The 18,097-nt window shown below is 32.0% G+C and overlaps 1 protein-coding gene across 9 annotated transcripts in view; it reads right to left on the bottom strand.

Annotated features, from left to right (window-relative positions):
• Positions 1 to 18,097, bottom strand: part of LOC115891826 (kinase D-interacting substrate of 220 kDa B) — a 34,976-nt gene that overhangs the window by 3,841 nt on the left and 13,038 nt on the right. For 6 of the 9 annotated variants that reach the window (XM_030912396.1, XM_030912392.1, XM_030912391.1 and 3 more), the window contains exons 3-25: positions 17,897 to 18,094; positions 17,542 to 17,812; positions 17,218 to 17,435; positions 16,843 to 17,084; positions 16,531 to 16,769; positions 16,265 to 16,429; positions 13,582 to 13,810; positions 13,382 to 13,519; positions 13,090 to 13,238; positions 10,525 to 10,663; positions 10,255 to 10,462; positions 9,840 to 10,040; positions 7,733 to 7,945; positions 7,533 to 7,680; positions 6,462 to 6,563; positions 6,197 to 6,362; positions 5,922 to 6,100; positions 5,532 to 5,698; positions 5,185 to 5,328; positions 4,942 to 5,115; positions 4,519 to 4,654; positions 4,355 to 4,455; positions 2,723 to 2,882 (exon numbers count right to left, since the gene is read on the bottom strand). In XM_030912396.1, the coding sequence (XP_030768256.1) occupies positions 2,723 to 2,882; positions 4,355 to 4,455; positions 4,519 to 4,654; positions 4,942 to 5,115; positions 5,185 to 5,328; positions 5,532 to 5,698; positions 5,922 to 6,100; positions 6,197 to 6,362; positions 6,462 to 6,563; positions 7,533 to 7,680; positions 7,733 to 7,945; positions 9,840 to 10,040; positions 10,255 to 10,462; positions 10,525 to 10,663; positions 13,090 to 13,238; positions 13,382 to 13,519; positions 13,582 to 13,810; positions 16,265 to 16,429; positions 16,531 to 16,769; positions 16,843 to 17,084; positions 17,218 to 17,435; positions 17,542 to 17,812; positions 17,897 to 18,094 (4,087 nt within the window). Of the gene's footprint in view, positions 1 to 2,722; positions 2,883 to 3,807; positions 4,226 to 4,354; positions 4,456 to 4,518; positions 4,655 to 4,941; positions 5,116 to 5,184; positions 5,329 to 5,531; positions 5,699 to 5,921; positions 6,101 to 6,196; positions 6,363 to 6,461; positions 6,564 to 7,532; positions 7,681 to 7,732; positions 7,946 to 9,839; positions 10,041 to 10,254; positions 10,463 to 10,524; positions 10,664 to 13,089; positions 13,239 to 13,381; positions 13,520 to 13,581; positions 13,811 to 16,264; positions 16,430 to 16,530; positions 16,770 to 16,842; positions 17,085 to 17,217; positions 17,436 to 17,541; positions 17,813 to 17,896; positions 18,095 to 18,097 lie in introns of those variants that run through there. The other 3 variants (XR_004051919.1, XM_030912398.1, XM_030912399.1) reach the window with 2 other exon arrangements.

Here is an 18,097-nt window from a genome sequence, read left to right on the forward strand (position 1 = left end):
CAAAGAAACGAAGCTTAAATTAATAGAATAAATTAATATAATAATATTGTTAACATAAACATAGCAAAGAGAAAATGAACTATATACAGGGTGTTTTCTAAGATAAATGCAAAAACATATAACAAAGTTCGAAAAAGTTGTATACATGCGGATTTTGCTTTACAACAGAAACACCCTGTATATATTTTATAAATTAGCAATACACATACAAATATACCCAAGCCTAACATACAACTACCAGTTAATGAATTCACAAAACAAACGTATTTACTGTATATAAACAAACAAAACAATATTTAGATACAACATAATTTACAATAAAATAATAACAAAATAAAATAAAACCTTTTTTTCTAAATTACTATATTTATTAACTGGGTGTAAATATAACAAAGAAAAAAATAAAAATCAATATATAATAGGAAAAAACTAATTTTCTTAAAATAATATTAATAATTAAAACAAAATACAAAATGGCAGGACTTGTTATTTATATATCCATGTCATCAAATAAATATGATGTAAAAAATCGTAAATGTTTTTTTATAGCGATGTCTCTATATCGAGGAATGTCGTAAAAACTCATATTTTTGTATTAAACTATTAAAATAAATAATTGTGGTGAATTCAGTAACTGCCACCAAAAAAAACAAAAATAACCATGCTCCAAAAAAAAATTAGTCAGTAAGTAATGTAAAAATCACAGATTATTCAATAAGTTACTCAACAATTTATTGAATAAAAATATAAAACAGTAAAGGCCTGATTTTAATCAATTTCGACAGTTGAAAAATACGCTGAATGTTAAAATTATGATGATGATATCCATTTATACGAACATAAAGTTTATGACATCATTACTATCCCACTTCTGAAATAAGTCTCAACTATTTGGATACTCTTTTGTTTTTTACTATATAGATCAAGATATAATTTATCTTTTTTTTTATCTATTCCATATATCTTCTCTCAATGACGTGATGTCAGACTTAGTCAGTCTATTTTAACAGTCGAAATGATTCAGAATCAGTACCCATATGTTCTCTTATTGCTTTAATCTATGAGCGTATCATCTCTTGAAAAAAAAGTCTTTTAAAAATAAGTGGTTTGCGATCGTGATTTTACTTTACTCGATAGGGAAAGGCGTATCGGCAACGCCGCAAAGGCACACAGTCGGTCGCATTTCTCTCACTCCGACTTAATAAGATCCCTATGCGATTTACTTCCACACATGTAAATGCCGACCCAAAAGTAACAGTTGCCAGCACGGTATACAGAAAAATCCATAACCTATCAACACTGTTAACTGATGATTTGGAAAATTATGTAAATAAAGAAAGTTAAACCTATACAATTAATAACAAAAAAAAAAGAATGTGTCTATACTATATTATGACTAAATCTAGGACCCTGTAAACATGCAAGTGTGTGCTGATTAGTGTTAAACAGGGGTGACAGTACCATAGCCTCAACTTATCTAAGAGATTCAGGAAAAAATTCAACTAAATACAAAGGATTTTTTGTTTTTAGGAAAAAATAAATTTCTATAAAGAAAACATGCATATAGGGGTCAATATTACAGTTTTTTCAGTCAGATTATCATGTTAAATACTTAGAAAATTATATATTTATTGCTATGTGTCAATATTTTACGTTGTCTCAATCGTATATATTTCGTCAGTGACCTAATACAGTGTGTTTTAAAAATAAGTAGAAGTATTTTAAATGGTTGTAAGTCTGCATAAAAAAACATATTTTCTAATTGTCACTTTTAAAATTAATGGAAAAATAACTGAATTATTTAAATATAATGCTTACATTTTGAGAACCGCCGGCTTCAAGCGGTGTCAGCATATTTAACGTCCTGTGTTGCCACATCGATTAGAAAGTATGTATTTATTTTAAAAATCCTTAAAAAATCCACGATTTTTAACACTCTTTGTTGTTTTTATTCAGAGCTTTATGGTAGGTTATAAAAATAATATTCTGTAAGTGAGATATTCCTTGATACGTACATTAGGGTGGGTCAAAAAATCGACTATTTTTTTTTTCATTTTATACACTGAAAAAAAGTTGGTAGGCACCTCAAAAAAAAATCTCTCCAAGTATGAGCTTCTAATTCTAATAAGAAGGTCCTTCGCCTTTCAGTTTTATATTTTTTCCTCATTATTAGAAAGAAAAATTCATATCTCGGTTGCTATTAATACTAGGAGTATTTGGTTACTTTCCTCTACAAATATACAGAATATGTGTGTGGCAACATTGTAGGACCTTGATAATACTTGGAAGAAATTTTAGGAGAATGAACCAGTGGCACTAAAAAGTTTTAAAATTTCTCGAAAGTATTAATTTTCAACACTGTTTCACAAAAAGATCATTGGCTTGTTTTTGAGCTTTAACTATACTACCAGATAAAATACTTGTCCTTATTTAAAAAACACTCTGTACAGTTTCATCCGCAAAAGCTCAATACGACCTAGAACCAATAAGTACCAAATAAAACTGGACCCCGTACCAAACAACCCAAACTGAGATTATTCCCTTTTTTTTCTTAAATTTCAACCATCACCATCAGTAATAGTGATAGCAGGATTCGACCTAGAGGTCACTCTATCACTATTCTCCCCCACTCCAGCATCGTCATCATAAGTGACTTTTTTAAGGCTTTTCTCCACCTGGCTAACGCTAGGCTTGTGCTGCACGGAGGGCAATAGAGATTCACCTGGGGGACAACAGTCGGGACTGGGGGGAATCACCGACGTTAAGGGCAGGTCCGGATCGATGGTGATCTTTGTTTCTTCCGTTTCTTCAAGGACATCCTCGCAAGCTTCTTCGTTGAGGGTTTGTAGGGCTCCGCATATCATTTGTTCTTCTAACGTGACCTAGGAGAAAGATAAAAAATACCAAATACGTTTTTTTCCTAATCGAGTACCGAATACAGATATAATAAATCAAGAAATAAGGTTTAACTTCTCTAAGAAGCTAGGTTAACGAGCCAATAAGTCTATTCGGTATACAGGGTGTCTCATAAATAAGTGCAAGTTCTTTCTTTAGTCCTTTGAATAAGAAGACTAAGGAAGGAGCATAATGCTATCCATGTATTCATGCATGGTGAGCGGAAAAAGGACTCTAGGGTGGGAATCCTTGACAGTTCTGTTTGACGATTCATTTAAATTTGATTTGAAATTTTGTGGATTTGTCAGTGTTTACGGAGCTTATTTTATGTTATTTATTATTTATTCTACTACTGATAGTTGTATAAAGGTAGTAAATCTAGATGGAAAGTGTGGCAGAACTTAAATTAACAGTGACACTATCGCGATTTATCGAAATAGACTCTAAAATAGTTGGTTGTGTAGCGTGCGGTAGATCTCGGCAAAAATCGAACGAAATAATGGAACAACCTTTCGCTAGTAAGTGACTATATAATATACATATGTGTAGTAAACCGATCATTTATGAAATTCATTTAAATTAACTAATTATATATTTTTTCTTGCATTTTTGCTTTTATTTACTACTTGTCAAAGATTAGATGTCAAAGAATTTAGATACGTCAAATTGACTTACCTGCTTCAGTAGCGTATCGGATGTTTGTGGTAATAAATAATTATTATAACTTATCTATTTTTATTAGAATTTTATATTTTTATAACAATTTTAATAACTACCAACATTTATTCACAACGTAAAATAAACTAAGATATGATTGAGTCTACCCTACATCATAGTTTTACATTTTTTAAATAAAATTAGAAGGGCACTGATAAACCGGAATTTAAGTCGGCCATATTTGAGGCCCATCGCGGTGGACCTAAGATTTTTGATATGCTCCTTCCTTAGTCTTCTTATTCAAAGTATACCATCTAGTATATTATGGTAACTTTATTGCATGTCAGTTAAACAATGGCACTTATTTACGAGACTTCCTGTATATAGTGCTAAATAACATAAAAATAACATTAGGAAAAACACATAACATCTAAAGAAGTAACCTAAAAAATTCCTTTAAATCCACATAGCATTTAAAAAATCAGTGAACTACAACATAGTGTAATTTTTGGGGGAATCACAACAACAAAAACGACATCCAAGTGCTGACAACTACACGGGACAGAGTGCTTACGTACCTGGTACTGCAAAATAGGCGTGCAAAACATTGACAGTGTGTTAGTACGATAGATTTTTGACAACAGATGTGTGACGTATGTAGTATTCAGTTCAGCTACAAAGGACAAATGACACAAATCTGACATTTTACTACCTGTTACTATTGTATTATTTACTCCCGTTTATCAAATGATATTTATAGAAAATCTTAAAGATATAATGTAAGGGTGAAGTAAAAGATTACCTGTTTTTCTATGACGCTCTGTTTCCTTTCTCTGGGCACTTCAGTTTGAATTTTTCCGTCAGTTTTGTCGCTGTTTGAACTTGTTACGCCCTTTATACTACCTGGAAAAAGAATAAAAACACTCAAAAACTATACAGGGTGACTCTCTAACTTCTCTAACGTACTTTTTCTCTCTGGTTTTTTGGATACTACAGACTGATTGGAATCGTCTTGCTTCAGAATACTGGAAATTTCGTACTCTCGGAGTTGAATGAGAGTGACCTTGAACATCTCCCAGTCACCAAAAGACATGTTCAGTAGCTAAAATATTTAAATTTTTGATCAAATAACACAATATACACAATAGGGTGGGTCAAAAAAATGGAGTATTTTTTTTCACTTTAAACTCTGAAAAAAAGGTTGGTAGACACCTCAAAAAAATACAAAATTCTGTTTCAAAAAATTGATTTTTTTCAAATTTTTAATTTATTTTTTCTTCGAAAATTACCATCGATTGTCATTCCCCCGTTGTCTCTGACGTCGTTTTTTTTTCACTAGTAAGTCTATCATAAAATAACCTAAAAATACGATATAAAAATCTACTATACCTTCTTAAGATCATCTATATCGCAATGCAGAAGTACCCTTCCATTGACATTGTGCTCTTTTATTAAACTGATGTACCCTGGAACAGCAGCTTGGTTCAGATCTTCCAGTTTGGAAAGAAGCTTGCACACGCCCTCTACATTTAACGTGGAAAGCTTGTTTTCCAATATGCCAGGCTGAAAAATAGTATATATTAAGTCGAAATAAGTTTTTTATTTACTTGAAGGAAATAAAAATATAAATACCTCTAAAATTACAGACGGCAACCCTGCAGACTGTCTTGAAGTAGTGCTCATGTTACTTAAAGCATCGAACTGTGTCCAAGGAGACGCCATTGTGTTGGCTGGTGATTGGTAAGGACCAGGAACCATCTTGGGTACAGGCATAACCTATATAAATGCTTAGATACACTTAAACTCATAAAAAAAGTGTTTAAAAAAAATACAGAAACATCGAATGTTATTGTTTGAAAAAGTGTTAAAAAATTAAAAAAATAGTTTTTTACACGTAAAATAAATAATTTGAAAATAACTAACCGAAAAAAAAGAGAAAATATCGAGATTTTTTCGAAAAATTTCTAAAATAAATTTACCTGACGTCTGTCTCTGGTAGGTTGAGAAGTGGACGCCACTGGTCTATTTGGAACCTGTCCCGACCAATCAACGTGCGTGTGCCAGGCAGACAGTGGCGGCGGTGCAAAGTAGGGGGCGCGCATCTGAGGGGAATACATCCCTACCTCCTCAATATTCTGCGTTTCCTCTGTGAAATAACAATATTAAATGGCTTTATTTAAGAAAAAAAAAATAACACTTCAGGCAAAGTCTAGCCTATTTAATTATTAAGGGAATTATTAAGAGAAAAAATAAATAAAAAAATATATGATAACTACATAAAATAAATTCAAGATTAAATAATCTGAACATTTCAAATAAAAAAGTAAAAATTTCAGAAAAATAAGTAAATATAGAGAGAAAAATCTTACCTTTAATAACTTTTTTCAGGTATGGATCTAAGTTTATGGTGAATGGCAGGAATATCTTCAAATCACTGACTAAAAGACTGGAACGATGAAAGGTTAGGAAAATGTCAAATTTTTTCTCGTCCCTGTCCAGTTCTAGCAACGGTTCCGAGTCTTTGATTGAAGGAATCAATGGCCTAATTCTGGGGAATAATAATTATTTATTATATAGAGTGTTTCAAATTATATTCTAACCATTGGGGTCTAGGAAACGTTGTAAAAAATAAGTGACAACTTACTTATCGTATATTGATTTCAATGGAGTGTTATCATCTAGCTGATCTTCATAGAGATCAAAATGATATATTATCCAAGACGTTCTAAAAGGCCATTGTTCGGTGATATTGATCCAAGAAGCTAAACGGTACCAGTTAAAATCTATTTGGAATGCTTTAAGTAATCGTCCTGTAAAAAATAAGAAAATATTACACTAATCCATACTTTTTCCATATTTTGATGCAACTGATAATGAATTAACAATTTTATTATAACATTTTTGATTACCTGTTATGTATACAACGTTCATCAACCTTCTCATGGATCGGGGATTCACATCGCTGAAGTAATCGTCAGTTAGAAGCATTTTGGTTAAGTCTTGAGCACCACCTAGTAGCGAAAGTTTGACATTAATTATTGGCTTGATACTTCACGATATCAAGTATTATACATATTATATGATAAAATTTTTGTCTATGATCATTAAATTGAACATAGACAAAATATTTTGTGTCTATGTTCACTTATACCGTATGATCGAATAAAAACGGCGTCAGCGATGGCTATGAAATGAAGATCGCTGTCATTTTATATGTAAAATTATATGGGGAATGTCAACGATGTTCATTTCCAAGCCAACTGGACGCCGTTTTTTTTTCGATATAAATATAGACAAAATACTTATTGTGTTCACCTACAGAACATAGAAAAAATATTATATTTTGTCTATGAAGATACAGAACATAAGACAAAATATTATATTTTGTCTATGCATAACATAGACAAAATATTATATTTTGTCTATGTTATGCATAGACAAAATATAATATTTGCATAGACTATATATATTACTAGACTATATATATTACTAGACTATATATATTACTAATAATTATGCATAGACAAAATATAATATAACATAGACAAAATATTATATTTTGTCTATGCATAACATAGACAAAATATTATATTTTGTCTATGATCATTTACAGAACATAGACAGAATATTTAATTTTGTCTATGTTCACTTCTATGAACATAGACAAAATACTTATTGAGTCTATGTTCACTTACAGAACACAGACAAAATATTTATTGTCTCTATGTTCACTTACAGAACATAGATAAAATATTTTATTTTGTCTATGTTCACTTATATGCACATACACAGAAAAATACCTTGTCTATGGGAATATAGAAACCCATCTATGTTCCTTTAGACAAATAAATACATAAGTAAACACAGGTAAGATATTTTATTGTGCCTGTATGGTCACTTATGTAAACATAGACAAAATTATAGATCTGTATACATTAAGGTTGCCTGTTTAACTGACTCTTTATGAAAAAATTACCTACCTATTCGGTTCAAATTTGATCCTATCGAACTAGCTATAGACTCTGACAGCTTCAGCTTCCTAGAACCCTTCCTATTGCCGGAATATTTCAGATTTTCCCTACTAGCCGACATCAGAATGTTCTCATTAGACAATCTTCGACTTGAAGACTAAAAACATTCATATTTAACGATATTTAGAGCCACCTGGACGTCTACTAACCGATCTGGCCAGAAAAGTGTTGAGATTCTCGTCATTTTCCGACCAACCTCCAGCGTTTGATTTCTTGTGAGCTGATGCAGTCTGCTGAGCAACTTTAACCTTCCTTAATCCAGAATTTTGTAGATAGAAGGGCAAGTGGACCATGTTGCTCAGGTAGTTGTGTCCGCCGATGTTGCTCTCGCTGAACAGACGCCTAGTGTTCATTTCCACAGCCTACACAGAGCCAATTATATACAGGGGTGTCTCTTAAATAACTGCTAGTATTATAAATTAAAGTTCAACCAAAAATATTCAAAATATCTATTTTTTAATATCACTGTTCTGTTCTAATTGTTGTTTTAAATTTAAAATATTTTTTCTGTTGATATATTTTATATCATGTCATATATTATTTCCTCTAACCACAGTACATTACACATTACACGACATCAAAACATTCCATATTATACAAAGTGTCCAAAGAGACTAGCTCAGAATTTTAAACAAAAATAAATATAAAATATTTTTAGACACCTTGTAAAATACAGAAATAATATATTTATAAAAAGTATAGATTATTTTACACCGCATACTCACATTACAATTTAGACTATTACTTTTAGAGCTTCTCCGAGATTATATTTTTTATAAATATACACGTATTAACACAACACGTAAACCACAGATTATAACTAACCTTATCCCAAGCAACCTGTCCGAAAAAATGCGATAGGCATCTATTAGTGTCAGTTTTAAGCTCCTAGAGTTAATAAAGAAATAACTGAAGGCTGCAATGTTATGTTAATCAAAATAAAACTACTGTTATGTTAAGGCCAATTAAAATAATAGCAAAACCAAAAAAATATAATATATCTCTTTCAGTTCATAGTCACAATATAGTTCAGTCATTGGGGATCAAAAAAGGGGCCTACTTGAAAAAAAGTCCGGAAGTTTTGAAACTCTGCTTGGTTTATAGGTTTTGGGGTCCCTAACTAAAATCCTTAAAATGCACATTTCCAGACTTGCCGCCGGCGCCCAAAATCGATATTTTGTAAATATCTCGAAAACTATGCGTTTTTCGCAAAAATTCGAAGACAGTAAAATTAAAGAGAATAAAATTTCCTATAAAAAAGGTTATATGAAAATTTTCGCTAAAGTCAACCTTTTAGGCACGAAATCCCTCGAATTTTTACAATTTTGAGTAAAGTATGATATACATAATATAGTCGATTTTCCGCAATTAAATGTCGATTAGTGTTCACTAAAACTAGTTTTAGTTTAGTTTCTTCGATTTTGTCTTGAAACAGTGGCGTATCATTAATTCGCTCATTAATTTATGAATAATTAATTTTAAGTATTGAAAAATGTGTTTTATGACAAAATTGAAGAAATTAAACTAAAACTAGTTTTAGTGAACCCTAATCGACATTTATTTGGTTTCGGAAAATCGACTATACATAATATTAAAAAATATATTAATATTTAAAAAATATTATTAATATTTAAAAAATAAAAAAAAATATATTAAAAAATAAAATATTATTAATATTTTTTTTTATTATTAATATTTAAAAAATTAAAAAAAGTTGCTTTGACTAGGATTCGAACCTGCCTTACTATACGGCTCCAACGTCATAGCAGCGTAAAGTCCTAACGCTTTAACCACGCGGCCACCGAGGACTTGAAAGATTCTATGTAAAATTCTTACTTAAAATATAATGTTTAGTGAAAGTACTTTTTTATTTATAAATATTTAGTTAATTCTGTTTTTAGTATTTGTTCTTATAGCGGCAACATAGAGACATTATCAGTGAAAATTTCAACTGTCTAGCTATAACGGTTCATAAGATAGACCTTTGTGACAGACGGACGGACGGACAGCGAAGTCTTAGTAATAGGGTTTCCGTTTTTACCCTTTGGGTACAGAACCCTAAAAAAGAGAATTCTATGAACTAAAACAGGTATAATAATAAGCTATATTACTCTCTCTCTTCCTAATAAATAAATACTACTACCAAATAATGACTTAATGATAAAATAGTGCAAGCAAATTATAAGAAAAAATTAAAACCCCTAAGCTTAACCTAAAAGCCATCTGTGTATTTTAATTGAGGTTATGTACACTTACCTTGGCTATGACGTGAGGATCTATAGCTAATATCACAATAAACGGCGAGTTGGCGTCGGAGAACAACAGATGGACAGTGTCCAGTATCAGTAACACTTTCTCTTGTTCGCAACTGTCAAGACCGTCAACAACTATGACAAGTCTGGTTTGTTGCGCGCTCAAGCTATCCAAACATTTGACCATATCTTTCATCAGATTAACCTGTCAAATCATCAACGAAAATAGTAAAATAATCGGTATATTATTTTAGATCGTATAAACCACATGGATAATACAATAAAATCGAAAAAAAAACGGCCTCAGCGATGGCTATGAAATAAAGATTGCTGCCATGTCATTTCCAAGCCAACTATACGGATTATAGGTTTATAAGATCTAATAATATCATTGTTTATTTCTTTATATGTATATTAACCTCTTGTCTAAGTGTTTGTAAAAATCCTTCACTTTTTACAGTCTCAAGTTTGGCTATAGAACGCTGTAAATGGCGTCTTTGCGAGAACAACACAGACCTAAACAATTTACTCCAAGTATAGGCGTTGGCTATTGTGGCCACTGCCAGAAGCAGTGCTGCCACTATCAGTATTATTTCCAAAGTTGACTTGGTCATATTGATTGTAATGCTGAAAAAACAGTTTAAAGGTATTTTTATTTCGTTAAAATAAATTTTAAAAGTCTATCTTACGTTTCACCTGAATTGACACGAACTAGGTAATACGTCAAGGCACTTATTCCCAGAATGACCATAAAAAACGTTATTTCGAAAATGATTATGTAAGGCAGGCAACACATCTTTCGCCATGACCACGAAGAGGCTGATTTCACTAGAATAAAATCGATGAAATTAAAATCATTGATCAAAATGACCTAGATATACAGGGTCCGGCAATAGTGCGTCGGGCATCTGTACCTCCTAGAATAAAAAACTTGACAATTTTGTTCAAGTGCAAATCTAAAGTATGTACCAGGATGTATTGCAGGAAAATATTTTAACTTCTATAGGGTGGCTCAAAAAAGTGTGAGTGGACCTGGATGATTTTTTTTAAATGAAACACCCTGTATATTATTGCATTTTTGGCTTCTTTTCAGATCACTTTACATAGCCCTAAGATATGAATAAATACATTTCGATAGTTTCAGAGATATTAAAAAATAAATCAAAAATATATATTTTTCAGCCCTTCGTATAAAAAAATATTAGAAATACAAGAACTGTTCTGAAATCAAAACTATACTAAGTATTTACTTTAGATGGTCTGTACTTACTTTGCTATAAATATGAAAATCTTAAATTATACAGGATGTTCAAAATTCTACGCCAAACTTTCTAAAATATAAAATAATTTTTCTTCGTTTTTTTAAATGGAACACCCTGTATATTATTTTTTCAATAGATGGAGAATTAAAAAATGAACATTTTTTGTATTTAGAGTATTTCAGAATTTTTAACGGTTTCGCAGATATTTGCGGTTTTATATTTCATATGGCATTTTCCACAGTAAATTTTTATCAAAGGCACCCAATGATTTTTCTCTCGTATTTTACCATTGAAAGCGCCATATGAAATAATACTGCGTGTATCTGCGAAACCGTTAAAAATTTTGAAATACTCTAAATACAAAAAATGTTCATCTTTAAACTCTCCATTAAATGAAAAAATAATATACAGGGTGTTCCATTTAAAAAAACAAAGAAAAATTATTTTATATTTTAGAAAGTTTGGCGTTGAATATTGAACATCCTGTATGATTTACGATTACCATATTTATAGCAAAGTAAGAACAGACCATCTATAGTAAATACCTCATATAGTTTTGATTTCGGAAGAGTTCTTGTATTTTTAATAATTTTTTTAAGAAGGGCTGAAAAATATATATTTTTGATTTATTTTTTAATATCTCTGAAACTATCGAAATATATTTATTCATATCTTAGGGTTATGTAAAGTGATCTGAAAGGAAGCCAAAAATGCAATAATATACAGGGTGTTTCATTTAAAAAAAGTCATCCAGGTACACTCACAGTTTTTTGAGCCACCCTATAGAAGTTAAAATATTTTCCTGAAATACATCCTGGTACATACTTTGGGTTTGCACTTAAACAAAATTCTCAAGTTTTTTATTCTAGGAGCTGCAGATGCCCGACGCACTATTGCCGGACCCTGTATAAATCAAACTTAAAACTGTAAAATTCCTCAAAAAAATTGCGACTTTTTTTCCGATTTAGCTGAAATTTTGAATGCGCGTATAAGTAATATAAGTAATAATAAAAAAAATGAAGAAACACATTACTAAAAATTGTATTAATCAATAATAAATATGTAAAAAGTAAAAATATGTAAAAATTAAAAAAAAAACGATTAAAAAAAGTCGTCTTGACTAGGATTCGAACCTGCCTTACTACGGCTCCAACGTCATAGCAGCGTAAAGTCCTATGAAAGATTCTATGTGAAATTCTTACTTAAAAGATAAATCATATATTGCTTTGTTTCTGTTAAAACTATAAAAAGTATCATCTTCAGTAAGTTCAAGAACACAGATTAAAGTTTTAGAAATTCTGCTATATCTTTTTAGTAGAGTTGGGATTTTGACCGTCAAAATCTTTTGTGGTCAATTGACCAGTCAATTGACAAAGCACCAGTCAAATTGTTTCGTGATTCTAAAAAAATAAAAGTAGGAGAAATTACATTTATACGTATATTAGTGATTAAAAAACAGTAAACAAAAATTAAAGAATACAACAAAACGAAACATTATATTAAATGATAATTAAATTTAAAAGTTTTATATAAAATTTAATATTAATTTAAATGTAAAGCGTGGTCCACACGTGGTAACTTATCGTACGATTTGTTTGCATTTACATTACATTAAATGATACAAAAAAGACAGTAACCGAACAAGACTAATAATTTTTAAACAAATATAAAGCCATTCTGAGGTAGCGAAAAAAAAAATGCATAATAGCAATAAAAAAATACTAATGAGTCGTGGTAGCACAGGCTAATCTAGACAACGGAATCTCATCTTCATCACAGTCATCATTGAACTCATTGAGTCAACATTAAAACAGCAACTAACAATTCTTTCGCGTTGCGAGTGCTTTAGGCAAGTCAGTACCTATTATTCGGTTTACGCCAATTAAAAGATTTTGACCTGACCTGGTCAAAATCTTTCCCGTCAAAATCTGTCAAAATCTCGGTCAATTGACCGCGGTCAATTGACCAAGCACAACTCTACTTTTTAGTTACCTGGTTTAGGTTTGAAGGCTCGGTACAACCTGGTTGCCATGGTACCGTAATGACTTTCAATGGAGTCGTACAAGGAACCGATCATTTGAACTACCGAATTTTCACCCCCAGTGGTGCTACTCACTCTGGTGTGATCTGTGAAATAAAATCTGAAAAAAATTTGGAAAAAATGTCTCAAAAATCTATGGTTTTACCAAAAAATAAAGAAAATAGCCTGTGTCAATTCTGTATCGTTAGATAATCATGTGACCAAATTTGAAACGCACAAATATGGAATTTTACAGTCCCTTACCTGATTGGTTGAGCCGATATACCGTCCTGACCTGTCATTCCGGGCGGATGACAGAACAAAATCTGCAAAACCAGTCTTAAGTTGTTCATTTTTCTAGTGAGTTCTACGTTAAAGTTATAAGGCCAGTCCCAATCATACCTGTTGTACATATAGAAGTATAAAGATAAAAAAGACGTCACGGTAACCTGTCACGATCTTACCTCTTACTGGCGAACCACACGAACACTAGGAACAAAATACCCAACAAATAGAAGCCTATAGCTATGCCGATCGACCACAGTTCTGGCTGGAGCTTGTCAGTTGTCGTTTCTGTCAAAATGTAAACGAAGGTGCCTACGACTATGGCGAAATGTAACATAACCAAGAAAAGTAGGCTGGTGAACTGGAAGACCGGATCTACCCATTCTCTGGCAAAGTTCTTCATTTCCTCTGCAAGAAAAATTGCAATTTAGAGACCTAAACTTCATTCAGAAAGCTTATGTCTCTAAAATGACGAAGAAGACATAAACAAGGCAAAACAAATTGTGTGTGCATATTTCAAGTAAAACTTCTTACTAACAGCTATCAAATTGAAATATTTGAACTATAATATATTATTTTATGAATGCTATTTTTTTTGTGTTATTTTTATGAATATTTATTTATAATTTTATGTTTATTAATTTTTATTAAAAAAACAATAATTCTATCACTCGGCCGGATAGCCTGGCAGCTGTGGCCATTAAACCAAAATACTACTACATCTATATCTCTGACTATACTACTAACTGCTACCTTTGAATAAGAAGACTATAAGGAAGGAGCATAATGCTATCCATGTATTCATGCATGGTGGGCGGAAAAGCCACCATAAAAGCTCTATAGGGTGGGGATCCTTGACAGTTCTGTTTGACGATTCATTTGACACATTTGAATTTGATTTGAAATTTTGTGGATTTGTCAGTCTTTAAGGAGCTTATTTTATGTTATTTATTATTTATTCTACTACTGATAGTTGTATAAAGGTAGTAAATCTAGATGGAAATTGTGGCAGAACTTAAATTAACAGTGACACTATCGCGATTTATCGAAAAAGACTCTAAAATAGTTGGTTGTGTAGCGTGCGGTAGATCTCATACGTGTAGTAAACCGATCATTTATGAAATTCACTTAAATTAACTAAATTATATATTTTTCTTGCATTTTAGCTTTTATTTATTACTTGTCAAAAATTAGATGTCAAAGAATTTAGATACGTTAATTTGACTTACCTGCTTCAGTAGCGTATCAGATGTTTGTGTTAATAAATACTTATTATAACTTATCTATTTTTATTAGAATTATATATTTTTATAACAATTTTAATAACTACCAACATTTATTCACAAACGTAAAATAAAACAACAAATTATTGCGTCTACCCCACGTCTACCCTACATCATAGTTTTACATTTTTTAAATAAAATTAGAACGACACTGATAAACCGGAATTTAAGTCGGCCATATTTGAGGCCTATCGCGGTGTACCTAAGATTTTTCATATGCTCCTTCCTTAGTCTTCTTATTCAAAGACTGCTACTAACCAACAATTTGTTTTGTGTGGTCTGTGGTCTATTCTTGTTTAAATGTTTTGTTCATTATTCATGTTGGGCTTTTAATAAGAAGACTAAGGAAGAAGCATATCAAAAATCTTAGGTCCACCGCGATGGGACTCAAATATGGCCGACTTAAATTCCGGTTTATCAGTGTCGTTCTAATTTTATTTAAAAAATGTAAAACTATGATGTAGGGTAGACGTGGGGTAGACTCAAGAATTTTTTTTTATTTTACGTTGTGAATAAATGTTTGTATTTATTAAAATTGTAATAAAAATATATTATTATAATAAAAATAGATAAGTTTTAATAATTATTTATTAACACAAACATCCGATACGCTACTGAAGCAGGTAAGTCAAATTGACGTATCTAAATTCTTTGACATCTAATCTTTGACAAGTAGTAAATAAAAGAAAAAATGCAAGAGAAAATATATAATTAGTTAATTTAAGTGAATTTCATAAATGATCGGTTTACTACACGTATGTATATTATATAGTCACTTACTAGCGAAAAGTTGTTCCATTATTTCACTCGATTTTGCCGAGATCTACCGCACGCTACACAACCAACTATTTTAGAGTCTTTTTCGATAAATCGCGATAGTGTCACTGTTAATTTAAGTTCTGCCACAATTTCCATCTAGATTTACTACCTTTATACAACTATCAGTAGTAGAATAAATAATAAATAACATAAAATAAACTCCGTAAAGACTGACAAATCCACAAAATTTCAAATCAAATTCAAATGTGTCAAATGAATCGTCAAACAGAACTGTCAAGGATCCCCACTCTAGAGTCCTTTTTCCGCCCACCACGCATGAATACACGGATAGCATTATGCTCCTTCCTTAGTCTTCTTATTTAAAGATGTTGGAGATTTATTTTTAAATTAACGTCAATCATTAGGCAAACTCATAAAATAGTTATGTATTTCTTTTGCATAACCAAATTGTCACCCTAAATTGCTGTCTTTTTTAGACAGATGTCACTTGTGTCAGTATTCAATTAATTATTCGAATTCTCAGAATGTTGTTAACAAAAGTTTCATCTTAAAATAAAATTTGAATCAATCACAATTGTTTTTCTCCATCATTTACCGGATTAATAATATAAAGATTACAGTTCAATTACAAACAATTCATTATTTATAGTGATTTACAGTAATTTCATTAAATTATAAAGGATTATACGAATATTCTCGTTGATTGTTGGTTTGAAATTAATATGACAGTGTCCTTCAATGAAAATACGAGTTACTAAGTTAAGTTAAAGAAGTTTTACTTCAATAAATATTTACTTACCTCGTAGCTTATTTAACAAAAAACTTTTTCCACTACCCCACTTAGCATACAGACCCACTGTAATAGGCATGGACAAACTTGGTTCACTTAATATATCAGCGAGGGCGCTACTGTACAGGTCATAACCTAACATATTCTCGTTATCTTCGTTTGTATTCAGTCTCCCTAAAAAATCGACAACGTTGTCACATCTCTATCAGAAAAGAAAAGAACTCTAGATCTTTAATACGATCTCAGAGAAATAAATAAACATAGATATTACTCACTGGCTCCGAATATTTGTCCTAAAATAGTTTTGGGATGGTTCATGTCAATGTTATAGGGTGTTTCACCAGACCTGTTGGGCCTGTATAACAGCTGACTATGCTTGGGGTTTCTTAACAATATCTCCACTATAGCTTTCGATCTGGCTCTCATAGCTATGTGGAGAGCTGTATCACCTTTCTTGTCTGTAGCTGATACTTTTGATTTTTTCTCTAAGAGTAACTGAACAATTTCAGTATTCCTGATGAAAAAAATCATATTTTAAATAAATTATTGAAAAAGTAAAAAATAATATAAAAAGGTCTATGACTTACCTGTTTCTGACAGCTCTCAGTAAAGGCGTATCCCCATCTTTGGTAGCGTGTTCTAAGTCAGGGTTGTGACTTAGCAACAATTTAACTATTCCAACGTTGCCTTTTTCCACAGCTACATACGTGGCAGATTTCCTGTCTTTCCCCAATATGTCTACGTCAGCGTACTTCTTCAACAGAGCTTCCACTACATTTTTGTGGCCACCTTTCACTGCGTGGATCAAGTTAGTGTCTCCAGCCCTATCCTATGGTGCAAATATAGGTTAGAATATCAAAGGATGCGTGTCTGTCACTGTCATACTATTACTGATTCACTAGACCGACGACAGAGTGTTATTAATCATCATCCATGACAGTAGAGTATAACCATAACCTTACCTGTATATTGATGTAAGCTCCTGCAGCCAGAAGCGACGTTGCAATATCGTAGAACCCTTCCTTGCAGGCTATTGTAAGTGGACTGCAGCCGTCTTTGTCTAACGCATTGACATTGGGCTTGTGCTCGAGAAGAACGTTGACAACATCGACGTGGTTGCCATAAGTAGCTACAAGCAACGCTGTCCAGGAGTACATGCCTGCAGTATCTACATTAGCACCTAGAAAAACACATAAAAAACTTAAAAAATCAAAATAAAACAAGAACAAACTACAGACTACAACTAGGTATACAAAAACATAACAAATATCATTATAAACTCTTACCAGCTCTCAGCAACATCTCCACTATCTCCGTATACCCTTTCCTACTAGCCCACACCAATGCAGTGGTGCCATATTTATCTCCGACGTTTACTTTAGCTCCGTGGTCTATCAGGGCTCGGACTATCTCGGTACAACCTCTTCCGGCAGCCCATAGCAAAGAAGAAATGTGGAAATTGCCATGGGCGTTCACCTCAGCTCCTCTGTCCAACAAATGAAGGGCCACGTTGGTTCGACCCTTGTAGGTGGCCCACATGAGGGCAGTCCAACCACCCTGATATGAGAAAGATTATTAAGTACCATAGAATTGAAAAAACAGGTGTTCACTTATATTTAATACATATATTAAAATGCTTACCATATCTCTGTGATCGATATCAGCATGGTGTTCAAGCAGTTGCAGCACTATGTCATAGTGTCCTTCCTTGGCTGCACAAAGTAAGGCTGTCCAGCCGTCGTTGTCTTCAACATTCGGATCGGCTCCATGAGCCAATAGTTCTCTGACAAAAGCACTGCGGCCTTTGGAGGCAGCCACCATGAGAGCAGTGGTTCCATTCTG

This window comes from Sitophilus oryzae, unplaced genomic scaffold, assembly GCF_002938485.1.
Source record: "Sitophilus oryzae breed Bouriz unplaced genomic scaffold, Soryzae_2.0 scaffold_119_pilon_pilon, whole genome shotgun sequence".
Taxonomy (NCBI): domain Eukaryota; kingdom Metazoa; phylum Arthropoda; class Insecta; order Coleoptera; family Curculionidae; genus Sitophilus; species Sitophilus oryzae.